Source organism: Poecilia latipinna, unplaced genomic scaffold, assembly GCF_001443285.1.
Source record: "Poecilia latipinna isolate Pla-1442-1.1 unplaced genomic scaffold, P_latipinna-1.0 Scaffold160, whole genome shotgun sequence".
NCBI classification, from domain to species: Eukaryota; Metazoa; Chordata; class Actinopteri; order Cyprinodontiformes; family Poeciliidae; genus Poecilia; species Poecilia latipinna.
In genome coordinates this window covers 418,690-433,650 of record NW_015112776.1, presented here as the reverse complement: position 1 = coordinate 433,650, position 14,961 = coordinate 418,690, and the positions used below count along the sequence as shown (strand labels likewise).

The following is a 14,961-nucleotide window of genomic DNA, read 5'->3' as shown; positions in this document are numbered from 1 at the left end:
CAAATGCTGCTTTATTCCTTCCTTTTATAATGATATATTGTCTCCCTTGTCCCCAACATATCTTTAGCCTTTTTCTTTCTTTTTTAGTTTTTAGCAATAGTAACTTCTTCCCTCTCTCATGTTTTTCATCTTTTTGTTTTACTTCCCACCTTATAGCCCTACTCTCTCTTCCCTCTTTACTCCTTTCTTTCCTTTTTTTTTCTTTGCAGATTTCACATTTAACGCCTGCCACAGTCATACTAAACTTCAATATTTTATATTTTTGATAAAAATGAAGGACTGAACTCCAGAAAAGTAAAGTCAGGAAAATGCAGTTTTTTTTCTCTCCAGCTACCTGGAGGTCACATGACAAATGCAGCAGTTTTAGATGCTTAGAAAGGGGATGCTGTAACGTTAACATGAAGCTACCGAAACAAAGGCGGACAGGAAGTACTGCCAGCTGCTGAGTCACAGTTTGTAAAACGAAGCTGTTGTGCTGCGATAAAATTTGTTGACGATTTGAGTAAATCTCTTTTGTTAACGTGCAGAAGGATCTTCTCATCCAGTTCTAACGTCTCTAATTTGTTTCCCCACAACCGAAATCAGTGGGAAAGAGAGGTCAGAATAACAGCTCTGTTAGGAAACGCCAAAACTCAGGGTCCAATTTAAGAAAATAAATAAAATATATAAATAAATCGAAGCTGGAGCAAAAAAAAAAAAAAGACATGACTCCATTATGTTAGAGCCCTCTATGCAATCCAGCAAGACAAATGAGCAGATGATTCATCAGCGCAAACGGTCGTGTGTCGGTAGCTTAAATGTCATCCAGGTCTGCTTCTTTTTTTAAATTTAATTTAAATTTATGTTGGTCTGTATGTCAAATAGGACAGAGCTGCCACTACTTATGTAAAAAAGCTATGAAAAAAAATCCCACTATTGGCCTTAAGAGGAGTCATTTTAGTCCACAACATTTTGGACGAGTTGTGATGGAGTGTAAACACTGCAATAACCTGTCAGTGAGCAGACTTTTTTTTTTTCTTCCTTCTTTAAATAAAATCTAAAAGAAACGCACACAAAATGCCCCCAGCAGGTTTCTTTTTCTTTTTTTTTTTAGCCCATTCCTCTCAAACTAACACATTAACCATGCTTTGGAGCATACCGTTTGTCAGGTCATTTATTTATTTTTTTTTAATATAAATCATGAAGATATGATTTGTTATGCAACAGCCTGTACAACACAACATACCGAAAACAAAACAAAAATTCAAATTAAAGTGTACAAAGCAGCACTGGGCTGTAAAGAACCCATATAGTAACATTTTTTCACATTTTTTTATTTAATTTTTTTCCCCCTCCCTCATCAATGAGAAGATGTCTGAGCTTCTCTGACTGTACTTTTAGTGTTTGACGCCTCAGCTATAAACCTTTTGTTTTCCGTGGATGCAAATTGGCGGGAAAAGAAAAAAAAAAAAAAAGCTGGTTGTAAACAATCCAAGCGGGTGGATTTTGGATTATGAACAAATGGCGAGTGCAAATCAGTCGTGGAGTGAAATGAATGCAGAGCCCTAATCAACATTCACATGTAAACACCAGTTTGTGGAAAGCCAACAAGAATTTAACACAGGAAGCGGTGTTGGTCGGGTAAACGGTGTCGGACGTGACGGATGAAAGGATGGGTTTGCGTGTGACGTAAACGGCGACGGAGCGACACTGATGTCGCACCTTTTGGCGTTATCTGACTTCAGCAGGGAGGCTGGGCATTTTGGGATTGGAATAAAGAGCAGAATTTAACGACAGATATAAATTTAGCTTAGCACGGGCGGAGATGGACAGACACGGTATGTGGTTCCCTTAATACTTTTCATAACCACAGGACCGCCGAGCACTTGAGCAAAGAGCTAATTCACTGCTTTTAATCTGCGAGAGTTTGGAATCTTGAACTAAATGTCTAATTGTAACTATTTCACAGTGATTTTTCCTCTGTGAGAAAATGAAAACATTAAACGCAAATTGTTGTAGTTAAGCAATCAAAATCCAGCGTTTGGGTCACTGAGTGTATAAAGGGATAACTACACAGCCACCTATTAATTTTTCAAATTCAATATCTTATAAATGCATAATATACTGATACAATTTTAAGTTAATACATCTGATTGACTCAGATTCCTTAAAAACAGTGAAATAGTCCTGAATTCAGGTGCCGAATGCTAATGCTAGCCCATTAGCATCAAGTTTTTCTAAGCTAGCTAACAACTCTGGCTATAGTTTGTCTTTTTTAAAAATATATTTAAGATATAAAGAAGTGTTTTTAATTTTTCACTTACACATTACCTAGCTTTGAGTTTTTCTCAAACTTTTCTGAGAAGCTTCTGGAAGAACTGGAACATAGCTAGCTGCCCTTAGCTTACCCTTCATTTATAAATGTAAAAACAAAACCGGTTGCGGTGAAACATAACCATTCAAACTCAGCTGAATCTACCTTCTGAGATTTTCTATGCCTTGTAATTCACAATCCAGTGCTTTTTTATGCCAAAAGGTGCAGCGGTGATTATAAAACACTGATTTCTAACAGCAGTTTTATTTCCATTATAAGCTTGTGAGTGGTTTTCCCTAAAACGACGAGTCGAGTCATGTTTGACCCCAAACCAAACAGCAATCAGAACTTAAATTTGGTTCTGTTCACCTCAAATTCTGAGCTCAGACGTGGGAATGACCGAATTTAAATCCATCCAATCCATTAAAAAAAGTTGGAGTTATGGATTGAAACCATAATGTTCAGAATCTGCACAAAACCATATCTCATTTACCAAAAACCTCATAGCTTTTTTTACATACTTGTCAGCCATGTTGGATTTAAACTCTTGAGACCTTCCATGTTCAAACTGTTCGACTGGATTTAAGAGTCTCATTTTCGATGTTCCCATCTGGAAACGCAACAAAATGCCCCTTCAATCCAAAATGAAGTTCTCAGACTAGCCCAGAGGTTAATAATATCCAATATGGCTACCATGTGAATAAAATGATGAGTTGTATAACTATACTATTAGCACGCAACACAGTTTGTTTCTCACTGAACCAGGTACTTGCACAAAACGGATCTGAAACGCCTTTGGTAATCCCACAGGCAACTAGAGCGTGCCGATTGTCACTCCAAGATCTGACTTGTGAGGTGAATAAAAATGCAGCAATGTGCTGGATTTCATGCACCTCATTAGTGTGAAATTGGATCTGGAAAACCAGCGTGACTCCCGGAGCATGAGGTACAAATACAGATCGTTTCTGTAACTTACACTGAGAGTGGAAGCCATATTTGATTTAACGTCGGGGCGGCTCATGGACTTGGGATTTCCATTTGTTTCTGTAATTCAGATTTTCCCCGTTTCTGGTTGGAAATGTTACATGAATGGCCCTTGACAACAGAAGCTTCACAACAGCCAAGAGATTAATACTGAATACGATTGCCAGGCTCATGAAAGTCTCATTTATAAACAACAGAGTGCTCCACAACTGGTTTGTAGCCATGTTGTGGCTTGTAGTGGTACAAGATGTTAGTACCGCAACAATGGACAAATCCCCACTAGTTGTTTAAGTTGTGACTACAATGCTCAACTTTAGTGTGAAGCCTTCAGTCCCAAAACTGAGATTGGATTTCCAAGAAGAGTGGAATGCAGCAGATTACTGATACAATGTGAAATTGGACCCTGGTTTTAATCCCAGTCCACGACAGCCATATTGCTGCCGTGGACTGATCCAGTTGTTTTTCCTGAATGAACCACAACCTCCAAATGGAGACGTAACTAGCACAGAAACACGGTTTCCACTTGATTTTTCCAACACCAAACTCAGAAATTCAGATTTTCAGTCAAATAAACATCAAAATTAGATTGGTTAAAAACCATTCCCATATCCGAGTCCTGTGTAAACCAACGTTGGCGGCAATATTAACGTCTCCTCATACGGAGACGCACAGAGGACAGAAACACAGTGAAAGACAGGTGTGTAAACATATCAGCCCCTCCCTCCAGTTTTAAATTCTGCCTGATATTGAGGTCACAATCACGATGCTCTCGGGCTCATACTCAGATTCAAGTGTCGTTATTTTTCTACATTGCTGTTAAAACACCGTCCCTCTTTTTTCTTTTTTTTTTAAATCTAATTTACCTTTTAGTCATTTTTTGTGAAAAAAATTCGGAAGTCAAAGGTGTTAAACTAAGTGCCAAATTAAAAAAAAAAAAAAAAAAGCTACTCGAGGATGGAAGAACAAAATGACGGAAGAATGGTAAGAAAAAAAGAAGAAGCTTATAAACAAACATGTTGCGTTGATGAGAAGTTTAAAAATCGCCCACTAGTGTCCGAAACATAAAGTGCAGGCAGTGTCTGTTCTCGGTAACGACCGCTGCTCTCCGCCGATAAAAGAGCCGAAGAGCGAGCGAGCCAAAACAAAACCAAAAATGCTGAGTTGTCGACAATCCGCTTCAGGACCAGCCGGACTCCAGACTAGTGTCTTGCTCAAGGCAGGGCTTGGATTTGGTTGTCTGTTTATCAAAAATAACCGGAAGCGGCGCTCGGGTCTTCGCCGCTACGCCGTTCACTCCACCCGAACCAGCAGTCCGTAGAGAAGCGTGCCACCTTGCTCCTTCGTGATCCACTCGATCTCAGAGTTGCTGAAGCGGGGGTCTAGAGGCTCGCTGTGGCTCAGTGTCTGAGGTCCCACCTTGTAGGAGCCCGGCCGCACGCACACCTGGAAGCCCACCTGAGCCTGGTGGCAGCGGTGAGAACGCGGGTCCTGAAATCTGCAGGGAGAGGAGAAGAAGAGCCGTCACTTCCGGCTCGCGTTTCCACCACCCCGGCGTTTCCACGCGCTACGAACTCACTGCACTTTGGGAGCAAACGTCTCCATGCCAGAGTAGCGCATGGTCGGGGAGAGCCGCACTCTGGGAACCTCCCTGCCGGGGGCGCTGTTCTCCTCTGGTTCGGTGTAGCCGTTTGGACCCTCCGTCTTCACTTGAGACACCAGGAAAATGGACGACGTTCCTGCAAAGCGAAGCGAAACAAAAACTGCTCCTTAAAAAAAAAAAAGTGTAGCCACCACTATCAAAATAACTAATGGCGAAGGATATGAGCGTCATACCAGGCAGCAGCTGGCCGTGGTCCAGTGTGCGCCGCAGGGCTCCTACGTTGGTGCCGTGATACGCAATGTGCCACTTCTTTAGTGCATTGGAAACCTCACAGTGGGACTTGACCCTGCAGAATGAGGCAGGCTATAAATAATAGCTAAAAACTAACAAACAGATGCTAATAACATTTGCTACAGCAAAAACATCCACATTCAACACAAGGACTCATATTTAAGACACTTTACCGCCATCTAGTGGTTAGAGTTACACCCAATCATGCCTCATTTAGCTTGTTTGCAAACTAAATACTGAACTTTATATCTGCTGTATGTGCTCTAATCAAATGAATAAACTAACTTTGAATCCATTTCACAGCAAAAACACTACTTATGCATACATCTAAATAAATTTAAGCAGAAAGAGGATAAAATATTAGATCATAGATATACAGAACAACCAGAAATGTTTGTAGTTCAGTTTGTTTATAGATATATCTATAGATATGTTCAATATTTTTCTAATTGTTCCTTCATGACCTAAGAAAAGCAGCAAGCTACTGCTAATTTCCACACCCAACACATCTGTGTATTGGGGGCGTTTTTATGTTTGTTGTTATTTATTTATTTTTTAATTCTGAACCTGGTAAAGATCAAATTATTATTATTTTTTTTTATCATTTCTGATACATGAAATCCATCAGCATTTTTAGCCTCAAAATGCTTCTTACTCCAACATTTCAGAGATTTCCAGATTTACTATAACAGCATGAATAAAAAAACAAAACTAAACAAAAGGCCTTCCTGCAGCCTCCCCACCTGAGGGCGAAGCGGCACCACCCAAATGGCAGGGCGTAGTCTCGGGGTGGCTCTCCTCGCTTGTAGTACGCCTCGTCTCCCCGCAGCTTGTGGCAGGACTCGCAGTAGCACAGGTTGTACTTTGCATCTTCGTTGAAGTAGCCGTCTTGAGGTTGGACGGAAACAGGACGCGTCATTTTATACACGTGTGAGGAGGGAACGTGGACGGAAATGGCGACGAGAAGTCAGAGAGATGAAGTCAAACCTGGCAAAGTGAGCAAGTCCTTGAAGCGGGAGCAGAGCGCCTGGTACTCGCAGGTCTTGTTGGGGTTGACCTCTGGAGGGGGCGTCCAGCACACACTCTCTTTGATGCCTGCAAGCACCAACAGAGAACCTGCTGAGGAAGCTGAAGGCTGCGGCGGAGGAGTTGGAAAAAAAGGAAACCGAGAGGTTTCGTACCGTCAACCATGTCTGCCTTCTCCATGTCTCCCTGAAAGCGAGTGTCGCCGCTCTCTGCACCCACAGCTGGCACGTTGTTGGTTACTATGGTGACCTGTCGCCATGAGAACATCGGTTACAGCAAAATGATCTCGACTGGGACATTTAATCGGATCAAATAAATTTAATAACATTCGGCAGATCTTATTTAGTCATGTAAATCTTGTTCATGCAATATTAGAAATGCATAAAAATGCCAAAATAAATAATTGAATTGAAAATGGCTGAAAACAGAGGCACAATTACACAACTATACAACTTTGAAATGCAGAAGTGGAGCCTCCTGCACAACCAACAAGGATGAAGAAAGTGGTTTCTGGACGGCAAGTCTACAACAAATGGGTGCTGTCTTTTCCAGCAGCCATTGTACAGCACATACAGCTGAAAACCAGCTTTATGTGCAACAAGCGTAGTGGAGCTCTGCTTGGGTTGCTAGGTAACAGCGAGGTGCGACTCAACAATCGGGAGGTTTTTGAAACGGCTCATTTTCCAGATACCAAGAAATGGGAGGGTGGATTTTGTAAACGCTTTGGCTGTTTTTGGAAGCACTGTTGATTTTTATTTTTTTTCAATGAACCAACTAATAATTGCATAGCCAATTGTGTCTATAGGAGGGGATTTTTGCAGAAATTGAAATAGGTGAAGCTAAAACTTCATCCATGTCCTTTGCTACAAATGATCAAGAGTCCACTGAAGGATTCTGGGCAGAACATTTTTACAGACAAAGAAGGTAGTCGTTTCCTTTTTATTTTAAATACAAAATATTGACTAATTTTTATGCAGTTTTCACTCATTTATTGCTCTGAGCATGTTGATCTTTCAGCAATTTGCCTTTTTTGAGTCTGTATACTCCAGTTGATCACTAAATTATTTTACAGTTATTTCAATAATAGCTTCATCGCGATTAATCCGATTAGCCGTTTCAAGCTTAAAATATTCAAATGAATCCTTTGCGAGGCGCGGCCAAGTCCCTCTGCGTCTTTACAAACCTGTTCACACTGGCCGTAGAGGTCGATGAAGGGGTAGCAGGGCGAGGGGATGTCCTGCGCCGCCACGCCCTGGTCCATGCTGTTCACATAGAGATGGAGGCAGTTGTTGGTGTCCACCAGCAGACCCAACACTGTCCCCTCTGGACAAGTGTCCAGGTTAGGACCGTAGTTCTCACATATCTGAAGGGCGGAGGGGAGCGAAACAGAAATCAGATGATGGGAGAAGTGAAAGGTGGCTGTCGACTAACGGCAATGTTGTGGAGCGTTTACTTTTAGAGAGTTGTGGAAGACGGAGTCGCGCTGCAGCAGCCAGGCGGAGCGCTTCAGGCAGCAGGCCGTGGAGGGGAAGTTCAGCCGGTCGGGGGAGTGGCCTATCACCCCTAACGACAGAGACGACGTCCACGACGGGTTCAGACGATCGATCTGAAACTGGCGCCCAAAGAAAAGCATGAGTCATCCACTCAAACTGCAAATTGAAACACAGATAATCGTATTTATGTGAGTCCAGCAGAGCCACCTGGAAGAGCTGCTGGCGCGCCAGCGGCTGGACGGTGACCAGCAGGCCCTGGTTGTAGCTGGAAACCCGGGCTGCCGTCAGGTTCTGGTTGGACAGCTGGATGTTCTTGCCGTGGTTTTCCAGAAACATCATGACCGTCGGCACCAGGGAGCACGTTTCACTCTCAACCTTGATCAGAAAAAAAAACAAAAGAAGCATTTGACACAAACAAAATCCAATTGTTTCATAAAGCTTCTATTTTGTTCCCTCTCTTTCCAGCCTCTGACCTCTCTAACGGGGCTGCTGTCCTCCTCCCCTTCGCTGCAGCTGTCCGAGGTGAGCGAAGGCGCCTTGATGCTCTCCAAGTCCTCCATCAAAGAGGAGCTGACGATGGACAGCGCCGTTATCCGCCCGTACAGGTCCAAAACGGCGTACACATTCTGCGAAAAGCCAGAAGCCGCTGCTCAGTGCTAATGTTTAGATTTGCAGGTTTCAGCAAGTCAAATTTAAGTCTTTTTAAGGCCAGAAAAAAGTAAATACAGACAATGGTTAGAGGACGATGCCGTTGTTATGATAAAGCATCGCAAAAGCTGAACATTTTTCTTTATTTAGGTTTGAAAATAGCATCAAACATCTGACTCTTCTGTGTTTTTGTGATTTTTCCTTTGAATTTATTTTGTTCAAATCTTAGAAAGAATTAAAAAACTAAAGTTTATAGGCATCTACAAAATACTTAAATAACACATTAACATGATTTTGTGCATTTTTCTAAACAAACTGCAAAAAATATATCATCTGAGAAAACAATAAATAGAAAATGATTTTTTGAAGTGGAGTTGAGAAACTACAATAGAAAAATAAATAAAATTTTAGGAGGGAATCTGAAACTAAAGTTATCAATCTTATGCGAGGATCGATGCGATACTAATACCGACTCGGCATCGATATTGGTGATATTTTGGATCGATCCGCCCACCTCAACTCAAACTTGAGATTAAACAGGCCTGCCACAGACTTGTGGTTAACATATTTTGAATGAATCTGAGACATGCGAGGCCTTTGCTTTAGATACATTAATGCAGAGCTTTAAGGATTCAGACACCCTGGTGTTGGTACCTTGGGGACTGCGGTAGCGGCAGGCCCCATGTCCTGCCCGTCAACAAAGATGTGCATGGTGTCGTCGTTGCACCTCTTCACGCCCACGCGGTTCCCCACCTGGAAACACATTCAGACTTGATCTCCGAGCTCTGGAAGTGAGAAATGGATAAAACGAAGGCAGGAGGCGCTGCTCACCGTCAGCCGGTCCAGCGAATAGCCGTAATTCTGCCGCTGCAGAACGCCGTTGCGTTGGACCTCGGAGCCGCAGAGCAGCCAGGTGACCTTGGTGCGGAGCTGTGGGAGGGAGGGCGAGAGGCCGGACAGCGGGCAGGACGGCAGCTCCGGAGGCGCCAGCGTGGTCAGGCCGATGTGCAGAGAGCCGCACCACTGATCGTCCACCTCGTCGATCCTCACCTGCAGGAGGAAACCGGTGAAGAAGACCCAACCTGCTGGCTGCCCGCATCCTTATTTCCCCAAGTTAATCGCGAGCAAACCTCAAACAGCTCGTCCGCTTTGAGCTCTTTGGCGCTGAACACGATGCCGTGAGAGTAGCCGCCAACTCTGATGGCCTGGCAGCCCTCGCCCAGCAGCACCACGTTCTTTCCATGCTTACTGTGGAGCCGGTGGGCGACGCCTGCGACTGCAAGCACAAAATGAAGGACATAAGGACGCAGCTCTGAAGGATTTCGCAACGCAGCGTCGGAGAAAGAAACCTCCTGAGCACCTGGAGAGTGGATGGGGAAGCTCTTCTCGGTGACGTTGCTGGTGCAGAGGCTGTTGTCCAGCGGGCCGGAGGAGCTGGTGATGGAGACCTGAACGCACTGACCGTACAGATCGATCACAGCAAACACCTCTGAAAGAGACATGAGAGGTACAGGCAACGCCCTTCAGCTGACGTGCAGAAAACTGGCTCTCATGAAAACTGTGTCGTTTTGTTTCCACCCGTCGACCTCGACACCGGGCCCTGGTCGAAGTGTTGTCTGATTGGTCAGAAGACTGCGGCCGTCAACTCGTCCGCTTCCGCTATACGGTTTTTGTAAAATAATCATTAGTTGAAATGAAATATTAACACTGCCGTCTGAGCGCATTTCCGCTTGAAACACAGCCAATCAGACAACACTTCGCGATATTTTGACCCAAGTCTGGCGTCGACGTTAGCAGGCGGACGGCTCTCTGGGAACGACGCGACGCAATTTCCGTCAGGCGTCTACGTCAACGAGGGTCAGCTTCATCTCTTTGGTCGAAGTATGCGGCGTGTTAGTTTTTTAAATATTCATTTTAGCGGTGGCTCTCTACCTGCCGGCAGACCCGCGCAGGCGACGCCCTGATCCACGCCGTTGATGTAGTAATGGAGGTCGCCGTTGGCGGTGCGCATCATGCCGATCCGGGAGCCTGTGGTCAGGGAGTCCAGGTCGCAGCCGTAGTTGTTGCGCATTGTGTTGCCGTCCTGCATGATGGCGGTTCCACTGTGGGAGAAAAAAAAACAAAAAACATTAGATGAATTGTTTGGATCTAATTTGTAATTTGAATCATTTGTAAAACGTCACATTCTTACCTCAGCATCCAGGTGTCGTAGTCTATGTCGGTCATCGTGTTCGGAAACTCCAGCTCCTCCGGTCTGATGGCGGTCACTCCTGGAGGCACAGGGACAGCCACAGATAAACGTCAGGCAGCGGACGGAGTCGGACCAACCGGATCAGTCCGAGGAAACTGAAACGTATCGTTAATAAAGCAGAGGAAGCTCCGACCTGCTTCTATTGAACCTGACCAGCGGTCCACCATCTTCTGAATAACAATTTCAAAGAGTTCTCCATCCCGAAGGCACCTGAGAAAAAAAAAATCACATCTTCACTGCAACATCTACTCAAGAATATAGACTGATACACTGTATAAATGCTGTATTGATAAATAATATTTTACCAAAAGAAAACTAACAGAACACCCAGGAATAATCCTCAAAGTAAAAAGACGAGTTTCCAAACCTTGCTTTACGTTTCACAGTGCAGTTCATTTTTAAAGGAGACTAGAAGCACAAAAATTGGACTGAATTTAAAGTTTTATAAACTGTGGTCAGACATCAATTACACAACCTACAAAAAAGCAGAGAAAAAGAGGAAATGGACGGATCAACAGACAAATGGATGGATGAAAAGATGGATTAATAGATAGACGTGAAAACAAATGGCTGCATAAATGCATTGATGCACAGAAAAAGTTATTTAATCAAGTTAAGCAGAAAAATAAACTGGATTAACTTTAAAACTTAAGAGTCTCTGAGAAAGACAATAGGTGTGAGTTATGACATCATTAAACTCTGATGAGTTGCAGCGTAAACCAGGAAGGAGGAGTTTTATTTCACCTCATGACGTTTTAAGATCATCTCAGCTTCAAACATCTTATGCTGCTTCAAAAGCTCTTCGACCTGAAAAGGTTCTGACCATCGACGCCGTTACCTGTTGGAAATGACGATGGCGTCGTTAAACTCGCTGCGGCAGTTCTGGCGCAGCGCGGTGCGCCCCCCGTTGGTGATGACGGCGTTGGTGCCGTGCAGCTGGTGGAAGCGCAGGTCAGTGGAAGTGGAGGCCCCCGCCACAGAGCAGGGACTCCCGGGGGACATGGCGGTGGGGCCGTCTGAGCTGTCCTCTGGTAGAGGAGGGAGGTCCACTGGAACCGCAGACACACACACACACACACACACACACACACCAGGTCAGACTTTCCTCAAAGCTGCCGTCTCTGATAGACCATCGTTATCGTCCTGCTCCTCCGGGCCTCACCCATGTCGTCCATGATGGTGGCCTGGGCCGCCTGGCCGTACAGGTCGACCACGGCGTAGACGTTTGGCGGCACATTCCAGGCTGCCGGGCCCTGCGCCACGCCGTTCACGAAGAAGTGCAGGCTGCCGTCTTCCTTCCGGACAACTCCGACCGTGTCCCCGGCCTGCAGGCAGAAGAGCGACGGTTTCGTCAACTATAAAACACGATTTAACAGAAAGATGACTGATTTAAAAATAAAGAAAACTCCTCTTACTTTGAGTCGATCCAGGTTGTGTCCGTACTCGTCCAGAATCGTGGTTCCGTTGTGCATCACACCGTTTCCCGTCATCATCCACGTCCCTGAAAGACAACCCACGGGAAACGGGTCAGGCGCCTCTGCACTGAAAACTCCTCGACTTACAGCTGAATTAAAATAGATAATTATATGCAACATTATTAATAATAAAAAAAGGATGAGAAAATAAATTGTTTCATTACATTAGCATAATCTCACAATGAAAACTTGAGAAATACACAACCGTTATTTTGAGATTTGTTTAGAGTTTTGAACTCGGATGTGAAACAAATGGCCGGATAAACACAGAAACGGGAGACGCAGAAGTCACCAGTGAGCCATGAGCGTCTGGATCTCAGAGAAACGATGAGCTGAAGAGAAGAAACGACCTGCATCGGCGCTAAATGCTTTCCGTCATCTCACCTGACCGCAGGTTCGTCATGGTGGACGGCAGCTGCAGGTAGGCGGGATTGTGTGTCGTGACACCGATTTCGATGGAGCCCGCCCATTTGTCCACCATCTTGTCGATGCGGACCTGGAACACCTCGTTGGAGCGCAGCGGCCGGCTGCTCAGGACCACCCCGTGGTTGAAGTCATCAGTCGCACTAAAGACATCAGCAGAACATGTGTTAAAATTAAATCCTTGCAGCGAAGATGATGAACCAGAAGAAGAAGAAGCGCTAACTGCGGCCGCAGCGCCGTCCTGCCGTCGCAGATGATGGCTGCCTTCTGCCCACAGTTGGGGTGAAACAGGAGACGGTCGGGTCCTTCCGAGTCCGGCGTGAGGGCCAGAGCGGGCCGCGGCCGGCCGACGTCGGGCGACAGAGCCCTCATGATGGCGTTGTTGCGCCTGAGGCGGTCGCTGTGGTTGTGGTTGTGGACTATGGTGACTTTGACGGCCATGCCGTAGAGGTCCACCACGCCGTAGACCACGCTAGGAGTCTGCGCCGCGGCCACGCCTGCAGAGCAACAACACACCGCGGTCAAATCGTCGCCCTGGCTTCCTGAGTGCCGACGCGCCGGAACCGGAGGAGGCTTGCCTTGGTCGATGCCGTTGATGTAGAAATGGAGCGCACCGCTGGCTTTCCGCATCAGGCCGATGTGATCCCCCTCCTGCAATGACATGTAGCAGAAAATTGAAAAAGCGGGAAAACGCAGGCGCCGCATTTCAACTGCAAGAACCGGGGAGGTTTGTTGAGGCCGCTCTTTTAATCACGCATTAGGAACCAGGGATGAACCCGACCACATCAGTAAACACTAAAGAGTGGTCACTCTTTACTGAATCATAGTTTTATTACTGAAAATCAGCTTTTTAAATTTCACAATTAGAGCCGGCTTTTCCTCTCAAACGCTGAACGGTGCAAACACAAACAAGACAAAGCCAGGATACAAACGAAAGGTTCTGGGTGAAAAACGCTCTGGTGGAGGAGATGCATGTTTCCACTGACCTGAAGTTCATCCAGGCTGAATTCACAGTATTCCCTACGAGTTCCTTTCCCGTTTGTTAATATCCCACAGCCACTCATCATGATTGTACCTGATAAAGATAAAAAATAAATAAAAGTTAAAAAAAAAAAGTTCTGATAAGCGAACAGTATCGACTCTGATGGCAGGGTGTTACCTGAGCGCAGATTGGTCATAGTTGCAGGATAGTCCAGGTTGTTGGGATTGTGCGTGGTCACTCCGATCTCGATTGAGCCCGACCACTTGTCCACTAGCTTATCGATGCGGATCTGGTAACAGAGACATCGTTAGCAGTTCAGCCCGAAGAGGAAAGATGGCGTCAGAGGACCGTGCCGCACCTCGAACATCTCGTTGTGCCGGAGCGGCCGGTTGGTCATCACCACTCCGTTGTTGAACTCGTCCAGAGGTCTCCGCCGCTCCGCCGTCTTGTTGTTGTTGCTCAGCTTGATCAGCGTGCCGCACTTCTCGTGGAACAGCAGCGCGTCGTTGGTCATCACCCCACCCGCCCCGGAGCCCGGCGCAGCCCCTCCGGTACCGGCTGGGCTGTTGTTAGAGTTCCCACAGTCTCCGCCCGCTCCCACGCCTCCGGCCGTCCCTGTGCTGCCGTCAGCGTTAGCCGGAGCGCCGCCTCCACCGCTGCTCCCTCTGTCAGCTCTGGAAGAAGAGTCGCTTCCTGCGTCGCCTCCTCCACCAGCGTCGCCTCCTCCTCCTCCGCCTCCGCCGTCCTCTCCTCCTCCCTCGTCTTCAGAGCGATAAAACGAAACTATTGCATTGTTAAAGACGTCGAAGAGCTGGTGCTCTGTGAGGACTGAGCAGAGGCAGGAAGAGAACGGCTATCAGAGCAGATCAAGCTATGAAACCCTTAGAGGTGATCTATTACGCTTCCTTGAAAAGGTCTGGATAGGTTTATGGGAAATATAAAACATGTAAATTATTCTTAGATAATGAGATGTCAGTCTGGTCAGTTCTGTCCACTTTGAGCTCTTCAGAATGAGACGTTTTAGAGCCTCTTGTCACTTTAAATCCAAATCAGCCGCTGCTGGTCACGCCACCCCCAACTCAATGTTTACACTCACACGTGAAAACGGCTGCCAACAGATGTGCATTTCTACACCTTAACACCTTTGAAAAGCAGAAGTAGAGCCTCCTGCACAACCAGCAAGAATTCAGCAAGTGATTTCTGGATGGTAAATCAACAACAAAACGCTCGTCTTTTCCAGCAGCCATTGTAATATGCATAAACCAGCTGAACAAAAGTGTTAGAGCTCCACTTGGGTTGCTAGGTGATGGGCTGAGCTTTGCTGGAGTTGCTAGGTAACATTGTGACTCCACAATCAAAAGGTCTATGAAAAGGCTCATTTTCCAGACGCCAAAAAAAAAAAAAAAAAAAAAAAAAAAAAAAAAAAAACCCGTTGTGGGTTTTTTAAACCCCCGGGCTTTGTTTTTTAGCTGCTGACCCCCAAGTTTAAGATTTT

At 45.6% G+C, this 14,961-nt stretch overlaps 1 protein-coding gene across 1 annotated transcript in view; it reads right to left on the bottom strand.

Annotated features, from left to right (window-relative positions):
- Positions 1 to 4,297: 4,297 nt before the first annotated feature.
- neurl4 (neuralized E3 ubiquitin protein ligase 4) overlaps positions 4,298 to 14,961 on the bottom strand; it is a 19,793-nt gene continuing 9,129 nt past the window's right edge. Inside the window, exons 4-29 of the mRNA XM_015029705.1 lie at positions 13,825 to 14,294; positions 13,644 to 13,755; positions 13,471 to 13,559; positions 13,063 to 13,135; positions 12,708 to 12,981; positions 12,446 to 12,627; positions 12,002 to 12,087; positions 11,749 to 11,911; positions 11,425 to 11,635; positions 10,720 to 10,796; positions 10,527 to 10,605; positions 10,268 to 10,437; positions 9,696 to 9,824; positions 9,466 to 9,611; positions 9,167 to 9,385; positions 8,990 to 9,088; positions 8,161 to 8,313; positions 7,895 to 8,062; positions 7,648 to 7,806; positions 7,378 to 7,557; positions 6,350 to 6,443; positions 6,156 to 6,263; positions 5,912 to 6,056; positions 5,111 to 5,223; positions 4,854 to 5,013; positions 4,298 to 4,772 (exon numbers count right to left, since the gene is read on the bottom strand). Of these exons, the coding sequence (XP_014885191.1) occupies positions 4,568 to 4,772; positions 4,854 to 5,013; positions 5,111 to 5,223; positions 5,912 to 6,056; positions 6,156 to 6,263; positions 6,350 to 6,443; positions 7,378 to 7,557; positions 7,648 to 7,806; positions 7,895 to 8,062; positions 8,161 to 8,313; positions 8,990 to 9,088; positions 9,167 to 9,385; positions 9,466 to 9,611; positions 9,696 to 9,824; positions 10,268 to 10,437; positions 10,527 to 10,605; positions 10,720 to 10,796; positions 11,425 to 11,635; positions 11,749 to 11,911; positions 12,002 to 12,087; positions 12,446 to 12,627; positions 12,708 to 12,981; positions 13,063 to 13,135; positions 13,471 to 13,559; positions 13,644 to 13,755; positions 13,825 to 14,294 (4,064 nt within the window). The 3' untranslated portion in view covers positions 4,298 to 4,567. The remainder of the gene's footprint in view (positions 4,773 to 4,853; positions 5,014 to 5,110; positions 5,224 to 5,911; positions 6,057 to 6,155; positions 6,264 to 6,349; positions 6,444 to 7,377; positions 7,558 to 7,647; positions 7,807 to 7,894; positions 8,063 to 8,160; positions 8,314 to 8,989; positions 9,089 to 9,166; positions 9,386 to 9,465; positions 9,612 to 9,695; positions 9,825 to 10,267; positions 10,438 to 10,526; positions 10,606 to 10,719; positions 10,797 to 11,424; positions 11,636 to 11,748; positions 11,912 to 12,001; positions 12,088 to 12,445; positions 12,628 to 12,707; positions 12,982 to 13,062; positions 13,136 to 13,470; positions 13,560 to 13,643; positions 13,756 to 13,824; positions 14,295 to 14,961) is intronic.